The sequence below is a fragment of the Hetaerina americana genome, unplaced genomic scaffold (assembly GCF_022747635.1).
Source record: "Hetaerina americana unplaced genomic scaffold, ioHetAmer1.1.p SCAF_87, whole genome shotgun sequence".
Lineage (NCBI taxonomy): Eukaryota > Metazoa > Arthropoda > Insecta > Odonata > Calopterygidae > Hetaerina > Hetaerina americana.
Window position 1 is genome coordinate 1,136,102 of NW_027287505.1, and position 26,491 is coordinate 1,162,592.

At 37.1% G+C, this 26,491-nt stretch overlaps 1 protein-coding gene across 1 annotated transcript in view; it reads left to right on the forward strand.

Annotated features, from left to right (window-relative positions):
* The window catches only part of LOC139698490 (LMBR1 domain-containing protein 2 homolog), a 31,773-nt gene extending 5,519 nt beyond the window's left edge, over window positions 1–26,254 (forward strand). Inside the window, exons 3-13 of the mRNA XM_071597369.1 lie at window positions 1,431–1,598; window positions 4,666–4,876; window positions 6,144–6,289; window positions 6,320–6,428; window positions 7,862–8,054; window positions 9,753–9,934; window positions 13,370–13,503; window positions 13,601–13,706; window positions 15,238–15,460; window positions 18,791–18,928; window positions 20,028–26,254. Coding sequence (XP_071453470.1) covers window positions 1,431–1,598; window positions 4,666–4,876; window positions 6,144–6,289; window positions 6,320–6,428; window positions 7,862–8,054; window positions 9,753–9,934; window positions 13,370–13,503; window positions 13,601–13,706; window positions 15,238–15,460; window positions 18,791–18,928; window positions 20,028–20,323 — 1,906 coding nt within the window. The 3' untranslated portion in view covers window positions 20,324–26,254. The remainder of the gene's footprint in view (window positions 1–1,430; window positions 1,599–4,665; window positions 4,877–6,143; window positions 6,290–6,319; window positions 6,429–7,861; window positions 8,055–9,752; window positions 9,935–13,369; window positions 13,504–13,600; window positions 13,707–15,237; window positions 15,461–18,790; window positions 18,929–20,027) is intronic.
* Window positions 26,255–26,491: the final 237 nt, after the last annotated feature.

The window sequence follows — 26,491 nt, forward strand, 5'->3', positions numbered from 1 at the left end:
AGTGACTGACCACCAAACCCTTCTTCCCCCCCATCCCAGTCATACATCCCTCTCTCCCTCATCCCTCTCTCTGCCCACATCACACCCATCCCGGTTTCTTCCGCCCTTCTACTCCCCTTCATTCATCGTATCATTGCTGAGGTGTCCTCTGCTATTGAATTTGGGCAGCTTAAATTCCTTACCCTTTGTATTAATAACATAATAAATTGTGAACACTGACTAATTAGAGATGTGCTGCCCAGCTGTACTCTGAATTATAGAGCTTCAGTTCTCATAAGTAGATTTTCTACCATTTATGTATAAGAAATTCTATACATAGAATAATTAGTCATTGGAAATAACAGTAGCTGTGAGCTCATGTGCAACAGTTTATGATGATAATTTCTAATGATCATCAAATAGTTTTCACTGCCTTGTTGTCAATCCAGAAATATGAAGCAGTAGAAAGGATCATGCTATCAAAGGGAAGAATGCTGTCCCTCAATAAACCTGCTTTTTTTGTGCAACATAGCTCAAGTATGACATAGTACATCACACTCAAATATGTATATGCTTTCCATAACTTCAATCAATTGTAAGAAAATATTTACATATATGTATATTGGCAGTATTTACGTATAACTCTTATTTATAAAAATATTTATATAATGGCTGGCCAAATTTTGCTTAATACAATCTACAGTTACTTAATTCACCAATTAACACAATTGGAGAAGATGAAATCATTGCTGTGAACTAATATCCCATCATCCCAAAATTGGACTCTTTTTATCCCACTCAAATAAAACTGTAAAGTGCTTAGTCTAACATTTGTTTTGTTGAATGAAAGAATAAATCTGCATCAATCCTACTCTTAAATATTTTTATTTAACAGTTTTTATTCAAAATAACCCATTGTTTCCCTCGCACGAGAAAGAGTTCATGATTTATGTCTGGTTTTTGAGTTTATATAAAATACTAAAAGTACTTGGAGAACGTGAGAATTTAATCTGGGATGACCACATGGATTAGTTGACTTGGTTTCATCAAATACTTGGTGTCTCCACATTCAATGAAGCCTTGTTATATCAGAATACATTTTCTGGGGAGCCTTCTTACCTAGTTGTCTTATTTGTTCTTTCAAACAGCAGATTCCCCAAAGTTGAGCCTGATACCATAGAGTTCATTAAAGGATTTTCTTAAAATGGTGGGAATTTTTAAATTGAAGGAGAGGTGTGGAAAAACGTAATATTTGGCGAGGAAAACTTGAGGAACTTAGAAACCATGAATAGATGTCTACCTAGAATGTGGTTTTCATGTAATTAAAGTACTCATGCTGGCAATTCTTTTATTTGCTGGGGTGTGTCTTTGTGAGGTTAACTAAGTAATACATTAACAGATGCCAATATTCCGTGCATGTGTCACAAGGTCTCCCTGCTTTTCCTTTCCAGGCTTATCTTGCCTGTGATGCAGTCTTATACACAGGCTGGGGACTTCACTGTCAGCGGAAAGCTGAAAGCTGCTCTTGTTGATAATGCCATCTACTATGGATCTTACCTGTTTATTGCAGGCATTCTTCTTATTTACATAGCCATTAAACCTGGACTGGACATTGATGGGTAATTAATGGTCTATATTTATACATCTCTAGGTTTAGAGTTTTATGACAAGATCTGGTGATGGAATATGTTGGAATAATATGTTAAAATATGTGATAAACAAATTATGTGAATCAGAATTTCTTCATGATGGTTTTAATACATTATTTTTCTGAGGTATTAATTTCTATGGTGTTACCACTGGAATGCAAAAAAATCACCTGAAGGACTTTCCAATGAGATGACTGAAAAGTTTGAAGCCATCATTAAACAATGTGAATAGGCATGAATTTAAGAAGCTTGATCGCTTGTTTCCTTCTGAAAATGCTTGCGTTTCAATGCACCTGGAGGCTTGTATCATGTAAGCAACATTATCAGTGGCTAATGAATTTATCATGCTAACATGCATTGATACTTTATTACTTTATATTTAAAGTAAAAAGCAGTGAAATAAAAATCTTAATAATTACTGCACTTGCAATTTCATCAATTGGTAACATATTAAAAATAAGGATATCTTTATTTATTCTCTGATTATGTAAATCACTTATTACACATGTGATCTTACATTTTAATTTGTGGCAGGTTATAAATAATTGTAAAAATTCTTCTACCAATGATCGGAATGCAAATTGTTAAATTAATATAAAGAACTTTCTTCTACATTGTCAGAAAGTATATTAAATATGTTGGAAAAGGCAGCAGAACACATAAGTAAGCTGAAGTGCCATTGGGATGCCTGCATTGGATCGAGAGATTCCATATTCTTGATTTCATTTGAAGTAGATTCTTCACTTTGTTTGTTATTTACTTCCTCGCCAGAATGTGACTGAAGAAACTGCATAATCACTTGCAATATCCATATAATTTACAATAGTTTACCCACTGTATAAAGATTGTTAGAAAAGTAAAAAATGTTTACGCATGATTCTAGTTCAAAAGACACACTGATCCTCCTTTTATCTCTCTTGGCATTGCTGCCAAAGCCACTGTTCCTTGCGCATTTGCTTTTCACTGGAAAACTTTGCAAGCAATTGCACTGAGAATTTAATGGTAGAAGCCCCTTGCGAAATGTGATGCAGATGGTGTGTCACGTCTTCTTGTAGTGTGTGTGAACTTTAAAAGATCATTGCTCACATATAAACAGCGAGTGTGCACCTGCAATTTCCAATCGTCTTCCCTTGAAGATTCTTGCTGCCAACCACCTCCATAGCATTCCTCTCCCTTCATTCTTGAAGACAGTTGACAAAAGATAACATCCATATTGACAGTATCACTGAGTGAGCTTTTCCTGCAGTGGTTTGGAAGCCCCCGGCCATTAATTTGCATCCGCTTAGTTTGCTCCCTAATCAATTTTTTTTGGAGAGATTTCATGATGTACACTGGAACTTAATAATGTGGCTAACGTAATGGCTGCCCACTGAGAGGGCGCAGGTTTGAATCCTGGAGGCAGATCTTTTTTCAGTGGTGTCCTGATCCTTGTTTAGAGTACTGTGTTGAGAGCATTTTGAGTGGGTACGGCATCTGTCATATGGGAGGTTGAACTGTGGACCCCTTGGTGCTTTTCATTAAGAGTAGGCAAATGCCTGACGTCTCGCCACCTTTCCCATCAATCCTCAATGGAACAAATGCCCTCTGCTTTCAGTTGCTTCTCCTAAAACTTCTAATTCAACGATTAATAGTGCCTTTTCTCGAACAGTGGTCCTGCTTAAGGTAACATCTGTTGATTGGATGTAATTAGAATACTTTGATAATCGCCCTTCATCATCTTTATGAACAGTTCCACTTAGACACTTCGACTTGTGCCAACAAATCCTCACTCAACTACTAGATCTATTTTGATATGATTCTGGAGAATCAAGGATAAAACTGTTTTTAGGCTTGCGTACTGGTAAGAAATAAGCTTCATGGCCAAAAACTGTTTTCCAATTTATCTAAAATATGGGACCTCAGATGGTGATCAGTGCACATTGCATTCTTTTTGCTCAATGTAAAATTTGAAACGTACAAACTTCATTGTGGTTACTCTGTCCAAAGTTTCGCTGAGCATGAGTGAACTCCTGATGTGCCCGTACAATGCAGCAATTCTATGCTGGGCCTCTCAGAAGCACTGGTTAACTGGCCAAGGTAATATATTTTGATGGGCACATTTCCGGACTCCCCAAATGAAATGACATGTTTCTTCCTTCATACATAATGTTATCTCTAAGAGCAATCGAAGAATTAAATAAAAAGTCAGCCCCTATTGCATTCACATGCAGTCATAAATTAGCTGGTTCCCCTTCAAGCAAAGGATTGTCCTCCCATGAGATGACTGGCCCAGAATTGTTTAAGAAAGAGGGGTTGGAGTAGTAATAAGCATGTGGATGGTTGACAACGAAATACTAATGTAGACAGAAAAAGGGTTTGTGGTGTATATCACATGACCCTTTGGAGCCAAAGAACCCATGCTGCTCCTCTCCCCATTTCAGACATTGATTCTGGTCATATTGTGGGGGAGGCAGGTGTGAATTGTTCACTTTTAGCAAGCAAATCAATCCAAGGGATATAGACGTTAATTATAAGTCCACCCCAACTGAAGTTTATGTTCTACAAATGTTATTTTACAAGGTGGTGTATATCCATGCTTGAATCATAATCTAGAGTTGTGGAATTGTAAAATTCACCTTAAGTGAGTATGTATGAATGAAAAGTTACTCTATATAATTTCTATTTACCTAAATTTTATGCAAGCACTTGTTTTAGAATTCAGGCTGGTTATGTCCATCAGGATTCACCTCTGTAAAACACCTACCATGGTTGTTAATGTCTTTTCAACTTGTTATCCATCTGCCTTTTTGACATGGTACTGCTGGTTGTTTTGGCATAAACTTTTTTCAGAAACTTGAATAGTGAAAGCGGAAATTCATTTACATAAAACTCATTTGCCTATCTTGTTTAGAAGTCAGTAACACATCTCTTATCTTGGAGGTGTCTACGGAATAGATAGCATATGAATCATCGCTTTATCTTCATAATTTATAAGGGCTTAAGCAATTTATTAGTACATGTAATGGTTTATTATGAGTGATTGTGTTTCTTTTTGTAGCCAGAAGTTAAAAGCAATTGCTTCATCGGCAAGTAATACTTGGGGCCTGACCCTGCTGGTGCTTCTACTTGGATATGCATTAGTGGAAGTTCCACGCTCCATATGGAATTCCAGCCGCAATGAGTATATGCTGCGTTATGCATACTTCAAGGCTGCTAAACTCAATGCTGAGCATAGCGAAGCAGAAGAAACTGTGGAAGATGTAATTGAGGCAAGTATGGATACTCTTTCAATCGCTGTTCGCAGGTACAATGCTATCCAGAAGTTCCTAGGCCAACAATAATGTATGTTGTGCCAAACCAATGCTATTTACCCATACTTGTGTTGCCAAATACCCTCTTTTTGAGGTATTTTGGAAATTTATATGCAATAGTTGAAGGTGATCATTTTTTTATAATTATAAAAAATGGTTTATCAGCCTTCAGTAATTCAGCTATGGTGAATCTAGAGTGGAAGAAGCAATGCATTTTCTTTAAGTTTTGCTTCAGGCTTGACAGAGGACAAGGCCCACAAAATGCATAAGCAAGCTCTAGGTGATTAGGCGAGTGAATTTGCTGGGTCCACTCAGCCTTTTGTGTTGCGTAATAGTTTGTGAAGATTAATGAATCATGTCGATGAATTGTATTTTCCTTTTGGTAGTTCATTCAGACTCTTTGGCATGATAGGTGGGATGGCGAGGGCTGTGCCACTGTCATCACATTTGTTTAGCGAGCAATACTTCTGGAGTTCGTTTCTTCTTTTTCTTGTGGTGATCTATTAAACTTACGTGGTGGCCATTATTAGTGGCAATGGTTTTAATGGTGTGAAGTTTTTTGTCAAGGTGAGATTTTGTCAGTGGTATATTAATTAGTGGAGTCCTGAATACAGGCTTGAAAGTTTGTGCGTGGTGGACATCTACTGTAACCATATTCATGCAAATGGATTTTCTGTAGTTGGAAACATTCTTATTTGTAGCTGTTCTTCAAATTTTCTTAAAAAACCATTTAAGACATAGATGGAGTTGGTGTGCTCTAGGTCCATATTGAAATGAATGTTTGTAAGCATTGAATTCCGCAGCGATATGAATTGTGTCGGCACTTGTCGACTCTTTCCAGGGGCGAGAACCAATGCCATCTACGTAACAGAACCAAGATATTGCATTTCACCAAGTTTGTTCGTTTGAGATGAAAATGTGATCTTCCAGATTTTCCACGAGAATATTTCAGCAAGTATGGTGCAGAGCAGGTTTTAATTTCACTGCTGTTGTAATTATTTACTTAGTTGAACAGACTTATATCAATTGTTTAGTTACACCCTTAAGCTGGAAAGCTTCATTTATGTTAAAAAAAGTTTTTATAGTTAATTCATTCATTCTATCAAAATGGTGGAAATATTCAACCTTTTTCTGTTTCGAGCCCAATAAAATGAACTCCTTGTTTATTCATATTCTATTGTGTGCGCATGAATTTCATGTGAGGGTCTTTTCTTGTATTCGCCAGTCGCTGCAGGGAGCATGTGCTTGCATCCCTTACTCATACCACCCCCTCTACTCTTCCCTGGAGACAATTCTGAGCAAGTTGCCTCCCCCCCTGAGGGAGAGGGCGGAGAGGAGGTGGCACCCCGATGGAAGGGGGGAGGAGGAGGAGGAAGGGGATGGCTGGGAGGGGAGGGGAAGGAGCCGGAGTGTGAGGAAGACTCAGAGGAAAGCTGCCGACTCTTCGGATGCCGACCCTGCATCAGGGGTGGTGGCCTCGGAGAAGGCTCTCGTCCGTCTCCACAGGCAGGTGTGTTTGCGGCGCCAGACTACATTCAGTCCTGGGAAGAGTCCTTTATCTTCTGGAAAGATCAGTGATGGATATATTTGTCTTTCATTCGCTCTTCGAAGAAATGTATTTTGGGTTTGAGTTGAAGCATGAAATATTTGACTGGCAGTTTGCACTCAGTCAAATTCTTTGGACTAGTCTGTGCGGTAAAAGTCTCAGTTATCTGTTTTGCGCACCATCCATGCTATTATTCTCTTTCTTCCCTGCACATCAAAATTTTAATAAAAATACAACCTTGAAGATAATGAATGAAATGCTTTCAAACTTGTTTATATCTAAAAAGAAATAAGTTTGAAACACATGGGCTCAATTTTTTGATTTCACAAAAAATCAAAATTTGTCAATAATAGCATGTATTGTTTTAATCAAGACATTTTTTTCTACTTTCCGTACGTTCCTCATTATAGTTTCCCTTGCGTTCACTAGCCCAGAGATCTCCATATTCTCCTTTTATGCAAGAGCAAATACATAATTTTACTCTCTCTGAAACAAATATAGTCACTAACTATCCACACTGCATTATTTTAATCAGTATCACCTGATTAATTTGAATTTGTATAAGTGATCCTATAATAAAACTTGTCCATTGCTACTCATTTGGTTTTTTTTCCTGTCCAGCTAACATGGTTGGTTTAGCTTTCTGAGGAAAATACGGCCTGCTATTTGCGTCAAGATAATTCTGTGTTCTTTTAAAACTATAAATCCACCCTTAAGAAATTGGCTGATTTTACTTGTAAATATGTGTGCATATCTATTTATGTCATCGCCACGTTTTCAGCATATTTTGATTATCCCATTCTTCATCATTCGTCCATTAGCGAATGGATAATTGAAAGTTTACTGTATTATAAATAATATTTTATCAGGTAATTCATGATTTATTTTCTATTTAATATTTTCTATAAAATGACCGACATGAAAGAGAATTATTGTATTCAATCTTGTGAATTGTGATGTGGTTTTCTCTTGATATTATTTATTTTCCAACGTTTGTCTAAAATTAATTTTCTGTATCTTTGCAAAATGAAACGAAATGATAACTTGAACGTCGTATTGGGTGGAAAAGAAAATGAAACAATTGCATGATATAATGGGGAAATCCTTTGAGAATAAGAAAAGAAATTGCAAACTTGACTTAATACTCTTTGAAGATTTTAACAATAGTAATTATTAGCTAAATTATGTATTTCTTAAAGAGAGAATTTCATAAACAACATTTTGTGTGATGATGCAGCTTTATTGTTAATGCTAATGTTTTCATCTGTCCATTTTACTTGAAAATTAGAGGCAAATCAGTCCGCTCACATTTGTTGTTATACTTCACCCACCATTGTACCACATTGTTTTCACCATTATGTGCATTGCTCCCATGGTTACATTGCTCTCCCTCAAAGGTGATCAAAGCACTTCAGACGCAGCACCGCACAGAAGCTCAGTGGAAGATGCAAGTGGAGCGTGTTGTGAAGCTAGAAGATATCGCTCAGAACACAGCTGCTGGTTTATCCCTCAATGCTGGCAGAAGTTTTGTACATTCCATTGATCCCGGCTACCCACTTCCCATTCGACTGCTCTATACTCCAAAAATTGGTATGTATGCTCCCCTAAAGTGCCACTGTGGTTATGGGGGGGCGATGGGCTGACGATGAGTCTTGTGCAATGCATCCTTTGAATAATAAATAAAAAATTAATGAAAACATATGCCAGGCTTAAATTATATTTTGGTGGTCCCAGCCACCTTCATCGGAGTACGAGGAGTAACTGACGAGAAGATTAGTGGAAGAGGGAATATTGTGGGGGGAGAGTTTGTATTAGAAGAAGGGCTTGTGTTGTGGATTATTGTATGTTGAAGGGAATTTGAGGGGAAGGTGTTAGCTGATGGGGAAGGTTTAATCTGGGAGACTAGAAGGATTTAAGAAGCCAGATTCAATTCAGCAAGGTGATTCCAGGGTTTTAAATTGGTGTTGCCTTTGGTGAGAGGAAGGAAGTAATAGATACATTTTGATGATGATGAAAAGTTTTTCTGGGGTTGCTGCGTGCTTGGGAACTGGGAGGGAGGCAGATGGGGAAGATGAGTTAAAGGATGCTTGATTAAATGCATGGTTAAATGATCCTTGATTAGCTAATTTAATCAGCCATTTTTGTTCATCAAAGTGCATCTTTATTTAACGAATAATTGTGCTGAGTGAGATATCACAAGATTCAAGAATGAGCAGCTATTCTTGGAGTAAAGAGTTGATATTTTAAAATAGCATTATACTGTGCTTTATTGCACCTTTTTTCCAAAACTAAAATTTTATGTTTAGTAAAAAGTGACTTCAATTTTTGAATTTTTTATTTGATTCTAAGGAAAAAAAATCCATTTACAATCAAATCTATTATCAATAAAAATTATTGGATACCTAAGGTGATTTAATTGGTCATGCTAATTATGGTTAAATGAATACTGAATTAAAAATTAGGTTTAATCCAATCCTGAGATATTACATAAGATGCATGGAATATGCCAAATTTTATGTTACATGGAGGTTAATAATAAATGGACAATAAAGAGTAAAATTATTATTCATAGTCAACTTTGAGCTTCAGTGAATAACTTGGACTGATAATTGTATTTCTGTTACTAAATGAGTTATTGAAAGTACTTTTATCAATACTATCGGGAAGTATGGAACAAATATTTAATATTTAACTCCATTAGTTCATAAATTAACATTGAAATACCAACAAATAATATTGAGGAACACTCATACAGATCTAAAATTAATGTGCATGAATTTACTCAGTCCTTCATGTAGTTATTTTATAGTCTGTATCGGTATCCATAAAAAAACTGCAGTAAAAACTGTCAATTTATATTTCTTCACCCAAATATTTTAGGCATTAATGTATAATTTACATAATATCTCACCATCCCAATGAGACACTCAAGGCGCTGATTTTTATTGTATTCTTTAATAGGGTTTGCCATAAATCAGAGTTAATTAGTATTTTAAGTGGTGGATACTTATATATACTTTGTGTAGCAGATAGAATGATAATTTCTATCTTCCTATTCTTAAGGGATTGGTTGCATTGTTATGTCACATTTGCCCTGGAACCATATGTAGTATTGACCTCGAGATATATTAAGCAATTTCGTTAAATCTCATGCTGCGTATAGCCTTCTGATCTCGTTTAATCTTTATCTCTCAGTCCAATATTGTTTTCCAAAGTCTTTGTTTGCTTAATACTCCTCCTGTGAAATGGCTGCTAATTGTTCCACCCATTTCTTTCTCTGGTGCTCAGAATGGTACTGGGAGTGCGTCATGAAGGCCAAGTTTCGTAAGCTGCTAGCCATCATTGCGGGTTTGCTGTCTGCTGCCGTTGTTTGGTCGGAGGTGACATTTTTCAACAAGGATCCACCACTCTCCCTCTTTGCTATATTTCTGAATATAGCTCGAGAAGAATATGACTACCTATCGATAGAGGTAGGTTGCTCCTTTCTTAATGTCCAATCTCATCTCTAGTGTCACTGTGGGTGATAGTGCTCAAGTGGGAAACCTTTGAGGGTGACAAAGAAAACGTATCAAGATCAATTAGGACCTTCAGGATTTCTGGTGTTGATGGAAATTTAAAGGTAATTGGGAAAGATCTTGACAATCTTTAAGAAATTCTTGCAATGGATTTTTGAGATTCATTCTTGGATTGTTGAGAATATTCATAAAAATTAAATGTTTAATATTGATAATAATAATTATTGCTTCTTTATTTGTAAATGATAATTAGCTATGTTTAGTGAAAAGTGATCGTTTCTTCTGGTTAATTTTAATTTGGAAGACCAAATAATGGTCATTGGACAGTTCTATTATTGGTAAAAAATGGGCATGGGCAAATATTTTTTTTTGCTGAATCGTGTTAATTGTTTGTTTTCATTTGTCAGCAGTGGGTAATATTACAGCATTAAGTGTTGAATGCTGTAATAAAATGTTTGAATTTATTTATGTTTTCCTAAATTTCGAATCTATCTAGAAATCTCATCAGTAAATTGTATTTACTGAACTTGATTTATATACAGTCCTATATTCTTCTCTTATATCTACTGTACAAATTTGTGTGCAACACTTACACTTGATCTCTTCCAACATTTTCACTTTGGGTGATAGAACTTATGGGAGGGAAAGAGGTGTTTATTTGGTAGGGGAGGGATATGGAAGGGTGAAGCCTCAAAAGCCTCCAGCCATGCTGCCAAAGGGCATCAAGTGAGCTGGGAGGAAGCATGCGTGTGGAAAAACAGGACAGACTAGCCCTTCCAAATATTTCTTTTACTGTTTGCTGGATGATTTGGACCCTCCCTCCATTTTTCCTTGGGGGTTAAAGCTGAAGGCCTACACTTCATAACCCCTGAAGAAAGACAACTGGTAGGCGGAGTGAGGAAAGCGCAATCACCATCTACGCCCATCCGTGTGTACAGGTTTAAGATTAATACATGATTTCAGGAGCTTATATTATCTTAAATACCTTAAATGCCGCAATGGCAATATATTTATGAATGGCACAACAGCGTTTTAAAAAATGATCTCCTTTTCTAAATTAAGCCATTGAGTAATTTTAAGATAAGTCACACGATTTCATTTGTAAATGTTGGCAATTGAAAATTTTCAAAAAAGGATGAATTATCCAAATTTTGTACACCAATAACCCGCAAAAACATTCAAGTGAGATGATTTTGGCCTATTATCCGTACAATCCCAATTATTTTAGTTATAAGCATGAGTAAGTGTTTTTATAACAAAGAAAAACAAGTATTGCTTTCGTTTTGAAATCATATTCATTTCCAGCATCTATAGTTACATAATTTGGTCGTTTCTCTGTTGGAGCCTTGAAACTGATACTCTGTACCAATAAAAATGCATTGTTTGCAGTTGGAATAGTTCTGTCTATCCAAACTTAAGCCATTGCTTACCATTATTCTTGCGATCTACCATGTCAGAAATACCATTTATTTTGAGAAAATATTCTTTTGATAAATATGCTATAAATTATAAGGTTTATTATTTACTTAGTTGAAAATTTTTATGTACATAGGATAATACTTTGCCCATCATAATATTTTATATTTTGTCCTTAATTTTCTATTATTATACAGAATTATTAACAAAAATAAAAAGTTAGCAAAATTATTAGCAATTTTGTGTGCACATATTTTGTTAAAATTATTTTAATTTTTTACTGTATTATTATTGCTAATCATATCTTCTTTCATTCTTGAAAGTTGCATTGAAAATCATAGAAGTGTTCTGGAGATTTTTATAATGTATCTGGTAAAATTCTGAAAAAAAAAGTTTTTCACGGTCATTGGTATTTTATACCAAACTTAAATAGCTTCTTTCAATATTTTTTTTAAATTGCACTTGACCTGAATTCTCATCATTTGAAACTGTATGGCCAAGTAATTTAATTGCAAATTTTTTATGACCAAATCATAAGTTTTACCTTTATGTCTTTTGCCTTCACTTTTGCTGGAAAATTCTGCAGTCTTTACTAATCATAGTTCCTGAATAATCAGAATTATCGTTGTCACTTCATTCTCTGTTATCATCAACACTGATGCCACTATCAAAAAAACTTTTCTACATCATTTTCCATAAAAATCTTGCCTTATTTGCCGGCCATTGCTTTGGGGGTAGTGCGAGTATACATGACATCAAGCACAAGCGTCCATGGCTGTGACATCAGGAATACTGGCTGCAAGCTAAGGTATATCAGTAGAAGGCCATGACTTCATTCAGTAATTCTATCTTCTTTGTTGATGTAGCATCGAATAGGAAAAGATGAAAGGGAAATTTTGTATGGCAGATATTGGTTATCTTTCATTTACTTTCAGCAGATGGCACTCATCAAGTATACAAAGAGAAACATTGCATCCTTTATCTTATGTTGACTATGAATAGGTGCCTCAACAATAATCAATCAAATAGGAGGAGGATATGAGAGAGAGAAGATAAAATAAGCTAGTACTGAATGTGCATTAGGTTTACGTTAAACAAAGACGGCAAAGATGAATACACTTCGAAACCATTGAATATATACGAGAATGAGATAGGATCTTAAAGATAAATATAGATGGATAGATAGATTTGTTTGCCATAGAACAATACATAATTGTATGGGTATAATTGTATGTATGTGATAACATCACCAGAATATGATTTAGAAGAATATACAAGCAATAAAGAATATAAATTATGAATCTATCTGACATTTATGCTAAAAAAGAAGGTAAAGTAAAAAATAATATTAGAGACAGGCGAATCACCATCTTTGTAAGCGAGGGCCAGTTTTGAGCTGATGGCAATTTGCCGTCTATGTAAGTCAATGGGTTAATTTGGGCAATTGACCAAATTTACCCAGGATTCATCAGTAAATCTTATGTTTCTACTTTGATCCCTGTATTTCTTCTAAAAAGTAAATAGTTAGTAACCAAAAACTCCCCTCCCCGAATCCTACCTCAAACAAAGTCAATACATTCTTGATGGCCTTATTGCTGACATAGAATTTGCCAATACATATCTACACTAAGCAGAGAATAATAAATAAAGCAATGATGGCTGTTAATAATACCTTATTTTAAAATTTGGATACATATTTTTTCTCAAATTTTAAAGCCCATGTACTAGTTTTCCCTTGTTGTTGGTAGACATTTTTATCTTCTTATTTAGCTATACTTATAAAGCATAGAATTTCATCAGGCCCAAATTACAAGAAATTTCTATGGTCTATGTATGAGCGTACACATTATCAATAATATTTAATAATAATACTACTTGATTTATAATGTAAATAATGAAGCAAAATATTTTTTTGAATTTTCTGTTGGACTTCTACAGTGATAACAAAACCGGGTTGTTTTTTTCATTCATTAGGTCATCTCCACATTAGTGATTGCATACCTCTGCTTCTGTGCCTATTCTACATTGTTCAAGATAAGAGTGCTGAACTTCTATTATCTTGCCCCAAACCATCAAACAGATGAGCATAGCCTCATATTTTCTGGGATGTAAGTAACTTCCTCTTTTCTTTACGTATAGTCATAAAATTACCATGAAGTAATATAATTTTGTGCTGGTATAATTCTATAATTTGAACTCTTTCAGGATGCTTTGTCGGCTAACTCCACCAATGTGCCTGAATTTCCTTGGCCTCATTCACATGGACAGCCATATCATTAAGAGGCGGTTTAGCGAGACACAGTATACTCAGGTGAGGACGAGAATATAATATTTTACTTTTTTTGGAATTGAAAAGACCTCCAGTTTGTATTTCACCGCCCTCCTTCTTCCAAGTTGAAGGTTTGGGAAGTATAAAGTTCCCTTCAACATTTTCATCCCTTTTATCTTAAACAAAAGCTCCATATTTCTTCGTTCTTATGATTAAAATTGTTTGGGCATGGTAGTCCAGGGGTAGAATGTTAGACCACTGACTAGAGGGCGTGGGTATGATTCACGGGCATATTTCTTTGAGCACCCTCAATCTCACCCAAGCTGTGTGATTTTTTTGGGTACCAGATCTTCCTCGGAACACAAGCGTAGAATAGGGAAAGGAACCCCCCCCCCACCCTTCCCTGCTAATGTGTGAGTTTAATATGCTGTTGGGCAGAATGATGTGAGCTCTACCCTGATCTACCGAACCAAACTTTTGGTTGATCAATTAGGGGGTTGGGTAATGTCTGGAATCGAAGAACTGAATTCGTTGCCAGCTATTCCAAATTATTCATGTCTAATGGGCAAATTAAAAGAATGCTATATGGAAATAAAACTGATATTCAGTGTGCGGTGGTTATCTGAGGACAAATTTCAATTTTAATTTCCCACCATATTGTAGTTCCTCTGGAGGTTGCGATTGGCATTCTTGAAAGCTATAGGCATCTAGTAATCAGTCACAACCTCAAAATGACAGAGATGTTATGTAAAAGTGTGGAGTACAATTGAAGAGCGGCTATGAGCGAAAGTATTAGCGCTGGGCGTTCACCCAGTGAAGTAGTTTGATTGAGAGATGCGTTACGTAGTTGTTGCAGTGCTGATTTCAGAGGAATTTTGCAAATTTTAAAATTAGCAAAATTTGAAGAATGTCGTGAAAGCGTGGATGGTAACTGCAGCCTCGGGGAGACAATATGTCTTTCAACAGGAGGACGGTGCACCAGCTCATACGAGTCATTTAGTCCAAAACTGGCTCATAGATAACATTGACATGTTCTAGTCAAAGGAGTTCTGGCCCCCGAATAGCCCGGACTTGAACCCCCTCTACTATTATGAATGCTTGCAGCATAGTCGAAAGAGCTATTGATAAGACGAGGCACCCTAATGTCGCATCTCTATGCACCGCTATCATAGAAGCATTTGCAAATATGGACAGCACTGTTTTAAAGAGTGCATGCGATTGATCAAGGACAAAATTGGAGGCGGTCATTGCAGCTGAAGGGGGTTACATTGAGTAATGTTACTCTTTACAGATACCACTACTTGTATGTTAAAGGATTTTCATTTGTATTTGTATATTTTTAAATGAATTTGCTTTCAAAAAAAAGTTACACTTGTCTGGATTTATCTACCATACACTGTATACCTTAGCTCAATATGTCAATTCCGCATAGCAGATTGGTGCATAAGCCTCAAAAGTTTGGGATTATTGATAAGGTAACGAGCGCCGGAGTCATGACTTCCTTCCCCTTTGATTACAAACAATGGGTGGCATTGTCGAAGTAGGGTGTTTTTGATAACATCTTGCATTTCAGGTCATGGGTCACATGGACGTCATATCAATCGTGTCTGATGGCTTCAACATCTACTTCCCCATGGGCATTGTGGCGCTCTGCCTTGCGACATACTTTTCCCTTGGCTCACGTCTCCTCACACTGCTCGGCTTCCAGCAGTTTATGGAGGGTGGCACTGGCAGCGATGGCGACGATGACCTCACGGCAGAGTTGATAGATGAGGGACGCGAACTTGTGCGCAGAGGTGAGTGAGGGAGCTGCTCTCTTTGTTTGACCAGTTTCATCTGCACATTATCCACTCTTTCTTTTGGAAGAGTTAGGCCTTAAATTTGAGTGATTATGGCTGCCAAAAACCTATGGAATGATTGCATCAAACAGTTAACGCCAAAGGTGGCGTGATCTATTTAAAACCATCATGACCTGTGTTTGTTGAATTGGCCAGAGTCTGTGAACGGTTAGCATAAGAAAATTTGAGCCCCCACTCTTTCATTGAAAATGTTGTTGTGGGCTAGCGTATGTCTTTGTTTCCTGAATGCACCCCTAATTGTGTGTTTTCTACAGGTTAATACTAAAATTCTACAAGGTAATGCTAAGCTAAAATTCTTCAACTCATGAAAAATGTTACTCTTTGAAGAATGTAACCTTTGACCCTATATAGTATGGTATGTATTTGAGTATTTCTTTCAAAAAACTAATTCACTCTGGATTTTTTCTACAATTCCTGAAAACTATGGGTCACAGAAATTTAAGAGTTTTACGTATCCACCATCATCATTGGAAATTTTGTGTTTAGGGCATCCATAATTAATGACTGAGTAATGTTTTGCATTTGTGTAGGAAGAGTAACTGTTTAAATTTCTTTTTCATGTGAAAATGTAGCTATATTTCAATAATACCTGTTAAAGAACTCAATTTTCTGGGAAAGGTGCATTATATTTCTACTCTCAGTGCCGAACCAATGTAATTCTGTTACATTTCTCCTTCTTTTGACCCGAACAACATTTTCTGGTACTTTAAAACCCATTATTTACACTTTTCTAAGGACCCCAGAAGAAAAATGTAAAATGCAGGCGGTTGCAATTTGTGAAAAAAGGAGACTTTTCTCTATTGAATATATCTTCTTTTCACCTCGTCTTTACATTGTCCAGCAGGATAATAATGCAGAGCAAGCCGAGTAATTGAGGTAAACTAAACACATGAGAGTCTGAGCTGCCTTGTTGTTTAACTTGTTCAAACAGTTGCCCAGCATCAAAATGTTTTTAAGAAAATAAAATGATATTTGATTCAGTGTAGTTTTCATGTGTTAAAGCAGATTTCATTACTTTTTATTATTCTGGAGACCATTACCATTATATCTGTTGCACCAAGGCAGTGTGAATGATCTCAGTTTGTAGTTGAGAGTTCTTGCGTTTTCCATGCCTCATCATGTTTGGGTCTGAAATCATTTTCATTCTTCATTATTTCAGCTTATATGCAATATGAATAGTCAAAATAAGTTGTTGTTACAAACCATGAATTCCATAGCTAACTCCTAGTCAGGCAATGTATTCATTTCATTGCACGAATCTTTTCCAGGCAAACTGACATCACTAGTCTAAGTAGTTCACATTTCCCACTCTACTACTTGTGATGCTCTGTACTCTGCCCCACCATATTTAAATTATTCCTTGGAACCATTTACATTACTGCCCTCTCTAACTCATCTGTTTATATGTCCAAAATGAATTCAAAGAAGATTTTTATGAAGGCTGATTGATGTACATGATTAACTCTGTAGAATTGTGACCTTTTTTTAAAATATCCAGCGAATAGTGATACAAATAGCAAGAAAACTGGGAACAAAATTGTGTAAATACAGTGTTCCACTTTGTTTAGAAAAATAGTATAATTTAAGAAACATGGTAAAAATGTTGTAAATTGTGAGATAACAAAAATGTTGATGAATCAAATACATACGTGGTTTGGCAGTATTTGAGGTGTTAGATTGCCTACTTTCTCTTTCTAATGTGTGTTTTTTTAAATTGACACTCTCTTCTGACACACCATCATGAAATATAATTTTCATCTGAAATACTGCATGTAGGTCATGAATTTTTATGTCGCAATATACTTATGAAAACTGTCTTGACTTTGCTGCTCTGAACTGGTTGATACCACCCAAAGGAATAAATGATGAAATGTGCCTCTCCTCAAGCCAATAGTTCAAGAACTGATCCTGTATTTTAGAACATTACATTAGAACATTATTTAGCATTCTTTCAAGTGATACGAACAATCAAAATGTTCCCCATTTCACCATGTGTGTAAAATGCTTCATTTGAAAAATAATATACTTTGAGAAATGTAGTATCCTAACATAATCTGTACTGATGTCTCATTTTAAAAATAAAAAATGTGCTTGGCCTTACAATTTATCATACATGGTTTGTATAAAAATTATTGGGAAATTTTTGGAAGAATAGATTTATTTCAGATATTTCTGCAATGCCTCTTCAATTTCATCAAAGCGTATCTCTCGAGTGTTGGCAAACTTTTTCCAGAGGCTTTTACATGACTTGAAGGCTCCCTGGTAGATGGATACCAGAGGTCCTTCAGGGTACCCATGCAAGCTTCTTTGATGGCACTTAGACGGTCCATCGGTGGTGGTGTCCTTTGAGGGAGGATTTCATTTTTATAGGGAATAGGAAATAGTTTGCTGGTACCAATTCCAGACTGCCCAAAAAGTGTGGGGTCTACTTTAATGTGTTGCAGGCTTTTGCAAGTCAACACTAGACTTTGCTCTTGGCCATCAGTCCAAGTCCAGTCCAGTACCTTTGGCCGGACGAGTTTAGTGCAGTTCTTTTGCATCTCCAAATTTTTGGTGATAATGATGTTTGTACTGTAATCTAATGTCAATGCCAATATACGATCTGCAATTGTGCACTTAACGAACAATGGTCTGAAGTAGTTGTAGTGTTTAGGGAAGGCGACCAACATCTGAGGTCATTTGCACCATAGGAGATGGACAGGAAAGGATGAAGGGTGGAGAGAAACCCAGGGTCGGCATTAGCCTACTCTTTACGAAAGGCGCCAAGGGGTCCGCAGCTTAACGTCCCATCCGACGGACGGCGTACTCACTCTAAGTGCCCTCCACAAAGCACCTCAAGTAGGGATCGAAATACCACTGAAAAATATTCAACACCGCCAGGATATGAACTTGGGCCCTCAGGGTGGGAAGCCAGTGCGATAGCCCCCGCAACATCTCGATCTCCACAATGGTCTGAAGTCAGCACGTAATGCAGACGTGGGGAAAAAATTCTCCCGATGCTTTTCATGCAAACCTTGTATTGTTTTATTTTGCCATTACAACAGCTTTATTTGTATCTTTTTAACTAGCTTTAATGCATTTCTTTTTAGTTTTATCGGTACGTCTTTTTAAATATTTCATTAAAATTCATCTTGTATGAAAAATATAGATAAAATTCAATTCTGGGGTGATTAAATAGCATAATAAATATTATTAGCATGATAGAGGATTAATTTGGCATGTGTTTACTTATTATTTAATAATTTTGGTTCTCTCTTTTATTTGCAGAAATGAGACGAAGAGAGAGGGCAGAAGATAATGTCTATACGCGAAGAGAGTACAAGCGTAGATATGTCGGTGCTGGAGAATTATCCACTGGCTCAGGCTCTCGCTATCCCCTGTCAAAGCAGAAACCAGATGACAGAGGTAATGATTTTATTTCAGTGACTACTTAAAAGAATTTGTCGTGTAAATATAGATGGTTTAAATTTTATCTGAGCAACCTTTTTCTATAATTAGTTGTACTGCTCAGTTTGAAACAGGGTAAATATGTTCTTTTAATTAATGCATTAACATTTGCTAATGTTAAAATGTAGCTTGTTGTTCAAACTGGATATTGGGGATTCTCTGTGGAATTCGGAAAATATTTTGTGTGGAACACATTAAATGAGTTCAGAGAATTTCTGAAAATCACTGGATAGATTTTTCCAGTATTTACTTCTTAGACATCGCTAAATAAATATGTTACTTAATGTTTCTGGTGTCATTGCAAAGGGTGATTGAGTTAATTTTATTTCAGGATGATAAAATCCTGGTAATTTTTAATTTTTAAAATATGAAGCTTTTCATAGTATTGATCGTGATTTTTTTAATTTTTCCTAAAATTTGCTTGATTTTTGGGCAATCCCAAATTAGGTCTCAGAAATTTGGGAAGACAACCAGATCGACATAATGAATTTTGAGTAAAAGAGTCCAATGTTGCTGTGTGCTGTCTTAAAGTGCCTCTTTTTTTAAATGTCGGTAATTTTTCCAGTGGGTACAATAAGTATTCCTTGAAGTCATTTAACCACTGTAGGACTTTTCTTTGTGTAAACAGTGACATATTTGGCAGTTAAGGCTCAAGAATGACACCATCTTCTTATAACAGTAGTCAATACTGGTCAGAAGGTGCTGTTGCACTTCTAACCTCCTCCCAATCGAACACTATGAAGGTCCTAAAACCACACACTGAACCATTCCTCAGCTCCCATTTGTTGACTTTCCAACTTCCTTTATGTTGTCCAACGTGCCTAATCTTTTCCTCCACCCATCTCACGTCATAAAACATTCCTCTGCCATTCAGTTTGAACCTCTTTGTCCTGCCTTCTATGAATTTATCTCTACAACTCTTATGCCATCCTTACCACTCCGTATTGTACTTTTCATTTTTTCCATCTTCATCGTACCCACCGTGGTGAGTTATGGATAAGAGTAACGTTGAGAAATATCTCTCGAGACTGTCCTGATTCTTTCCTCCTCCTCGCAGTTCGTCCGATTCACCGCGAGGATTCCACTGAGTCGGCCCGGGCTGTGTTGCTGCAAGACGTCGAGCCCTTGGACTATGTGAGTGGGGGTACGTTTGGGAATGTTGGATCGAGGAGTGGGGGGCAGGGTGGTGAAGGCCCAGGGGCCTCCTTCACTTCCCGAGGGGGAGGTGGGCAAAGGAGTTGGGGCCTTTACCAGCAGATGGAGGCAGAGGGGGGCGTGGAAGACAACGGCATCCAGACACTGGGGGGGAGGAGAGGTCTGCGGAATGCTCGTGGTCTTTTCGATGATGTGTAATTGACTCGTTCATTTCCGTCTGCTCACCAGGAACACACTTTTTACACGAACACACGCCTCTGTCGCCATTACACTGGTTGTGGTGCACCACATTAGTCTCAACGTGGGAGTGCTTGAATTTGAATGCACGGTTGTTGATTTATCTCCCCTGTGTGCTTTGTAAGATAATAATAGTGGAGCAAGGAGAGAGAGAGCGAGAGTAGTGAAACCGATGAAGGGTTGTCGATGCACTGATATTGAGATGAATTTAGTTGAGAGTTTAAGAGAAAGCTTATGCATTGCCCTTTATGCCGCTGCTTCGTTTAAAGGTTTATGCTTTTTGTGTCGTGAGAGCTCTTTAAATTTGTGATGGAATGGAAAGGATAAGTGGTTGTTATTAAATTCATAAATATGGTTTCGAAGGTATTCTTGTAATTTAATGAAATAAAATTGTAAAATTATATGTTGAGTAGCATCTCTGTAGAAGTTAGACTTTTTTTTTGGAGAGTCACATGAGTTTAAGTTTTGGCTTCTTTTTAAGGTTCCAAGTTTTTTGTCTTTCTCGTAAAATTTTACAAGTTTTATTGAATTAATAAATTACGTTGTTGTAGAGAATGAAGACTTTTAAGTTTCAGATTAATTTAAAAAAAATATTTATAGGGGTAATTTTTTTGTTGTTATTACTTTATAAATGTTTTAACTTACATCTTCTTTCTTCATGTCTGTTTTTATTTGAAATTGAAGTTGGTTGTGGTATGGAATATTCGTTATTATTCACAAATAAATCTAAAGAATTTTCTATTTTTAACATTTAGTGGATTAATAGGATTAATTTCTCTGTATTAATGAAATTGTTGTTCCGTTGGAACATGAAAATAGTGACAATTTTGTGCTCTGCCTTTATGAAGTTTCAACTCTGAGAGAGCGTTATGCTGATTCACGCCCTGCTCTTTGGGGTGTCACCTAAATTAAGTGTGCAATAGTCCTCCAGTTCTTTGCAGTATTTCTTAGGGAATGGAACCCTCAGTAGGGTGATCAAGTAGTCATACTTGTGGAACTTAGTCGTTCAATAGTAGACCTCTTTAGTAAGCCCTGTTAACAGTCTACTTTTAATTAAGGAAATTTACTATGATTCATGTCGTAATCATGGACCCCATTAACTTGAATCAGGCTAGACATCTTCAGTTTGCATCCAAGCCCTCATTCAGAGCCGTGCTTGTAAAATGTTTGGGTGTGTTCTGAATCAACTCATCGTAGGGAATGCACTCAAACACACACATGGAAGTACATGCAACTGTGGGTTTTCACGATGTTGGAAGTAATTGTCAATTCCATGTTTAATCTCTCATTTAATTGATTCATTGTGCATATTGATATAAATAATTTTTCAGTCACGCTGAACCCATGTCAATATAAGTCTGCGAAGAAACTGACCAGAATGCGGGTGCAAGCACCATTTTATGTAAGCGTTGCACACGGATGAAATTCCATTAACTGAACAGAAACAGAAATAAATAACAGAAATTAAATTGATTGTATCCACTCCATGGAAGCCTGACCAGAATGCTGGTGCAAGCACCATTTTATGTAAGCGTTGCACACGGATGAAATTCCATTAACTGAACAGAAACAGAAATAAATAACAGAAATTAAATTGATTGTATCCACTCCATGGAAGCCTGACCAGAATGCTGGTGCAAGCACCATTTTATGTAAGCGTTGCACACGGATGAAATTCCATTAACTGAACAGAAACAGAAATAAATAACAGAAATTAAATTGATTGTATCCACTCCATGGAAGCCTTCACAAAAATAAACCATCCATCATTTATTTCCGTTCAGAAAACCTTGACAATGACTTATTGTTTATCAGTTGTCACATGTTGATCACCCGAGTGCTGATCACTCAAATGATTACCTGTGACAATTTGGAAACATTGTCAAAGCCCCGATTCACTTCTCTTTAGACTAAGGTTTTATGAAACATGTTTACATTTAATATCTTCAGTTCAGTTTTTCTCTTTTCAAAGTTGAGTGTGCTGTGTGAGGGATGGGAATGTGAGGGAGGGCATACGCAGTGAATGAATCTTCCAATATGGAAATCTAATTTTTTTTTAATGGTAAAGGACCGAAGGATTTTTTGTGCTTGCTTTTTCTTATAAAGTGTACATATTTCTGTGTATGTCAGTCAAGATGTGCTACCTGAGAAGTATGCTTTCGACCGTGTCTCATAGCATAGGCTTCAGTTTGAAAAGTGAATAATTTGGGGGAATTTTTAAAGCATTCTATTAAAACACCTTTTGAGAACTACATTCTGTTCTTAAAATGATTCTTCTGAAAAATGAGTTTTGTTCTTGAAAACCCAGGGACAGTCTGGAATGTGGAAACTTTTGATTGCTGGTCACCCCTTTGTTAGGAAATCAGTGCCAAAAGGTTAATGTTGTCCACATTCAGGTAGCTCATGAACTTCAGGATCGGAAAAATGGAGATCTATGGTTTGAAAATATGCATTTACTTTACCCAAAATTCCTTTGAAGGATTTAATCTCAAACTTGTCCAAGAGGTCAAGGCATCACATCGTACGTAGGCCATGCTGCATATGCGCCTCAGAAACTGTTGGTTGTTGGTCAGTTTGTTTGGGAACATAGTTCTTGAAACCTTCTACAGTTCAATGCGTTGACTTTTAGCTCTTTGTCATAGTGCCCAGCATTATTAAATATGAGTAATGCAAGGTCTGTTCAAAAAAGGATGTGACCGTTTGGATAAATACTAGACTTTATTAGTTAACCTTTAATCAGCTTATCACCACCAAAATACAGCCCTTGGCAGCCAATACAATGCTCCAAAAGTATTTTCCAGCTACAATTCAATTTTACTTACAATTTTGTTTAACGTCTTCTATAGTTTCAAAAATCGGCATCCTTTCAAGGTGGATTTCAACTTAAGAAATAGGAAAAGGTTTGCTGGAGCAAGATCTGGAGAGTAGGGTGACTTGGGGGGATCGCCAATGTGCTGTTTTTAGCCAAAACCTTGATAACAATCAATTATGTGTACACCAGGGTGCGTTGTTGTGATAAAAGCACCAAGACTTGTTTTTCCATATTTCTGATCTCTTCCGTGACATGGCGTGTCTTTATCTTCTCATCCTCTCTCTATATTGTGCTACCCATTCACTGCTTGTCCTTTGGGGACCTACTCGTTGTAAATAATCTTAGAAAACGATGGACATCACCTTCATGTTCGATCACAACATCCGAGCTTTTTCGGGTTGTGAGGAAGATGGACTGTGAAGACTGGGCTTTGGTTTCCATATCATAACCATGAAACTAGGATTTGTCCCCTGTAATGATTGTTTTTAATGTTTTTGCCTCTGTTCATCCGTTAATACTTGCAGCATAAATCTGGATGTGACGCATGCCCAAAATATCTGTCAAAATGGTGAAACACATTCCAACATTAATGTTAACTTCAATGGCAATCTCCTTGACAGTTAACCTATGCTTCGTTTGCTCTAAATAATTCACTCTGTAGACATGGGCATCATTTGCAGACATCGTTGGTCATCCACTTCTCGATTCTTCATTGGTCGAGGTTTGTCCAGACTGAAAGCAGTTGTACCATTGAATAGACTGAGTGCCCAACTCGTAGATTCACTGCCGAGTGCCTCTTGAATCATTGCATAAGTCTCAGGTACACTTCTTCCGATGTTTAAATGAAATTCATTGAACACACTCTCTACTTCTCTAACATCTTCATTCTCAGAATACATGAAACTTTACAGCGAGTGCGTGCAAGTTCAGACAAGAATCGCTTTTGTGCGGAGACAAGTCGGGATAGGGCCATGGGGAAGGTGGTGTTGTTTCACTTCTCAAAGATGCCATTAGAAGGCTACACCTTCATGATTGTGATTCATTTTGCAGTTCGCTCGTAGAAAGACGAGTCTCATCTTTTTTTTTTGTACAGACCTTGTGTATTGAGTTAAGATTTTTATGTGAGTATTTTTAAAAGTTGACTCGTGAGTTAACAGTGGCGTACTGAGTGCTAGTGGTCTCTTAAGATGTTTAAAGGCACATGTATTGAGTTAAGGTTCTTGATCAATGCATTTACACTACAACATTCAACCATGATACCACGGCATAATATGAGGTGCAAAGCAGATATGATGAAGGGAAGAAGTAGCAGCCATGCATAGTGTAAGATCTTAAGTCGTATCCAAGTGGCTGGGAGGCCTGGAGCACCATTACTTCATGAGAGTCACCACTCGGTGGGTACAATCAGGAGAAGGGCACATTTTTTGGAAAAAATCACCAATTTCATGAAAAATTTGGGAATATCAGACGTCCCTGTTACTTCTGAAATCAGTCCATGCTTGATATAGTCCATCATGCAAGTGCAGGCCTTGATGAAAACCAAAACTGTAACCATAGAACCATCGTCAGTGATACCAGTGGTAGAGGTGATGTCAATTCACTGAAAGAATGCATTTAATCAAGATTCCAAACACTCGCTAGAATTAGTGGAAAGAAAAAGGAAATGTGTTTGCTGGGACAATCGGGAAGGAGTTGGGAATAAGAGTCTAGAATATCAGTGGTCACCTCGTTTATTTTCCGTTTTGAACTTTGACTGCAACTCTCGAGTCCTCGGCATCTCCACGACAACCCAAGAGACTTTGCTTCTAGAGGGCATGTGCGTTCGTCTTGGGGCTCACCAGAGCAGCAAAATAAAAAAAGAGGAAGAAGTCGGGGGAAGGGATATTATGCTGCAATGCATTTTCGTTTCCTTCCCTTTGTGTGCTGGTTGTGGATTGCATGAGAGGGAATGATGAATCGCTGAATCTTTCCATTAAGTGTTTAATCTGCTGTTTTCATTGTCTTGGCTTTCCAATTTTGCGGGGTGGAGGTCCCCAATTCTGTCCTCAATGGCTTATCTCCTCAGCTTGCTGGTAATAGTTCTCCAATTGCACTGAGTATCTTTTCTGTCCCTAGGGATTCCCACGGTAGACCTTTTAGTAATTGTGCAATGATCACATTAGTTAGGTTAATCTGTGGTGAACAAATACTTTTTGGTTCACCGTTGGTGTCTTCAATATGTGTTTTCTCTTCTGTCACTTTTCTCCCCTTATGTGCTTACATGTGGCACAGCTAATGTTAATATTTCCCCATCCTCGGCTAACCTGGAGTCACCACCTACTCCTCCCAGTCACTCATTTGCCAAGGTAAATTCACACCATAATGCTGAATTAGGATGTAATACCTACATGCAATGCAACAATTTCAGAGTCTAAAGGTCATTTGCTTTGATTGGGATTCGAACCTGCATCCCTCGATGTGTGGTCGAGTGATTTAGCCAGTTCAGTTAACGAGGTGTCCTCTTACACTCCGAGATTAGGGAGTTAAAAGTTAGTTTGCACGTTTAGCAGGTGATTCCATTGAAAGTTATTGTCGGAGCATCATCTCCCGCAGTTACTTGGAATTTGTCATTGTTGAAACACCCCTAGTGTTCAAAAGTTTTCTTTAACCTCGTGGACTGTGGTGCATCACGCATGACTACAAATGGCTGTGACATCGTATGTACAGTATTTCTCTACAACATCTTGTTCATTTTAAGTCTCCTAAATCTCAGAGTGTACGAAGATGCCTTGATAGCTTAACTGGCTAAGGCACTCTGCCTCAGACATTGAGGGATCCAGGTTCGTATCCCGGTCAAGGGGAATGATTTTTACACTCAGAAATTGTTGCATTATGGTGTGTATTCAGCGGATGACTCTGTTTAAAGTTACTGTAACGGCATCTCCTGCGGTTTTTTGGTAATATCCACATTTTTCCCCATCAGAATGATTTTTCCACCCCAGATGTTAACTTAAATTTCTTTTTCCCTGGAATTAAACATCAACCCTAAATTTCTTTAGAGCAATAAAATATGTTGGCACCAAATTGGTGAAATATTGAGACTTGTTGCATTTTTCTTATTTGAAATTCACGAAAGCCTTCCTTCATTATTTACTAAAATACTGTGAATGATTTGATAAAACACAAAGAAATAACTACAATTTTTGTAATGTTTTATAGTGTAATAACAACAAGGACAATCGCAGACACCCACCCATGCCGTAGTTGGTGGCAAACCTACCAACATTTGGGGGGGGGGGTTCAACCTGTGACCTCCATATTATCAGACTAGATGGACC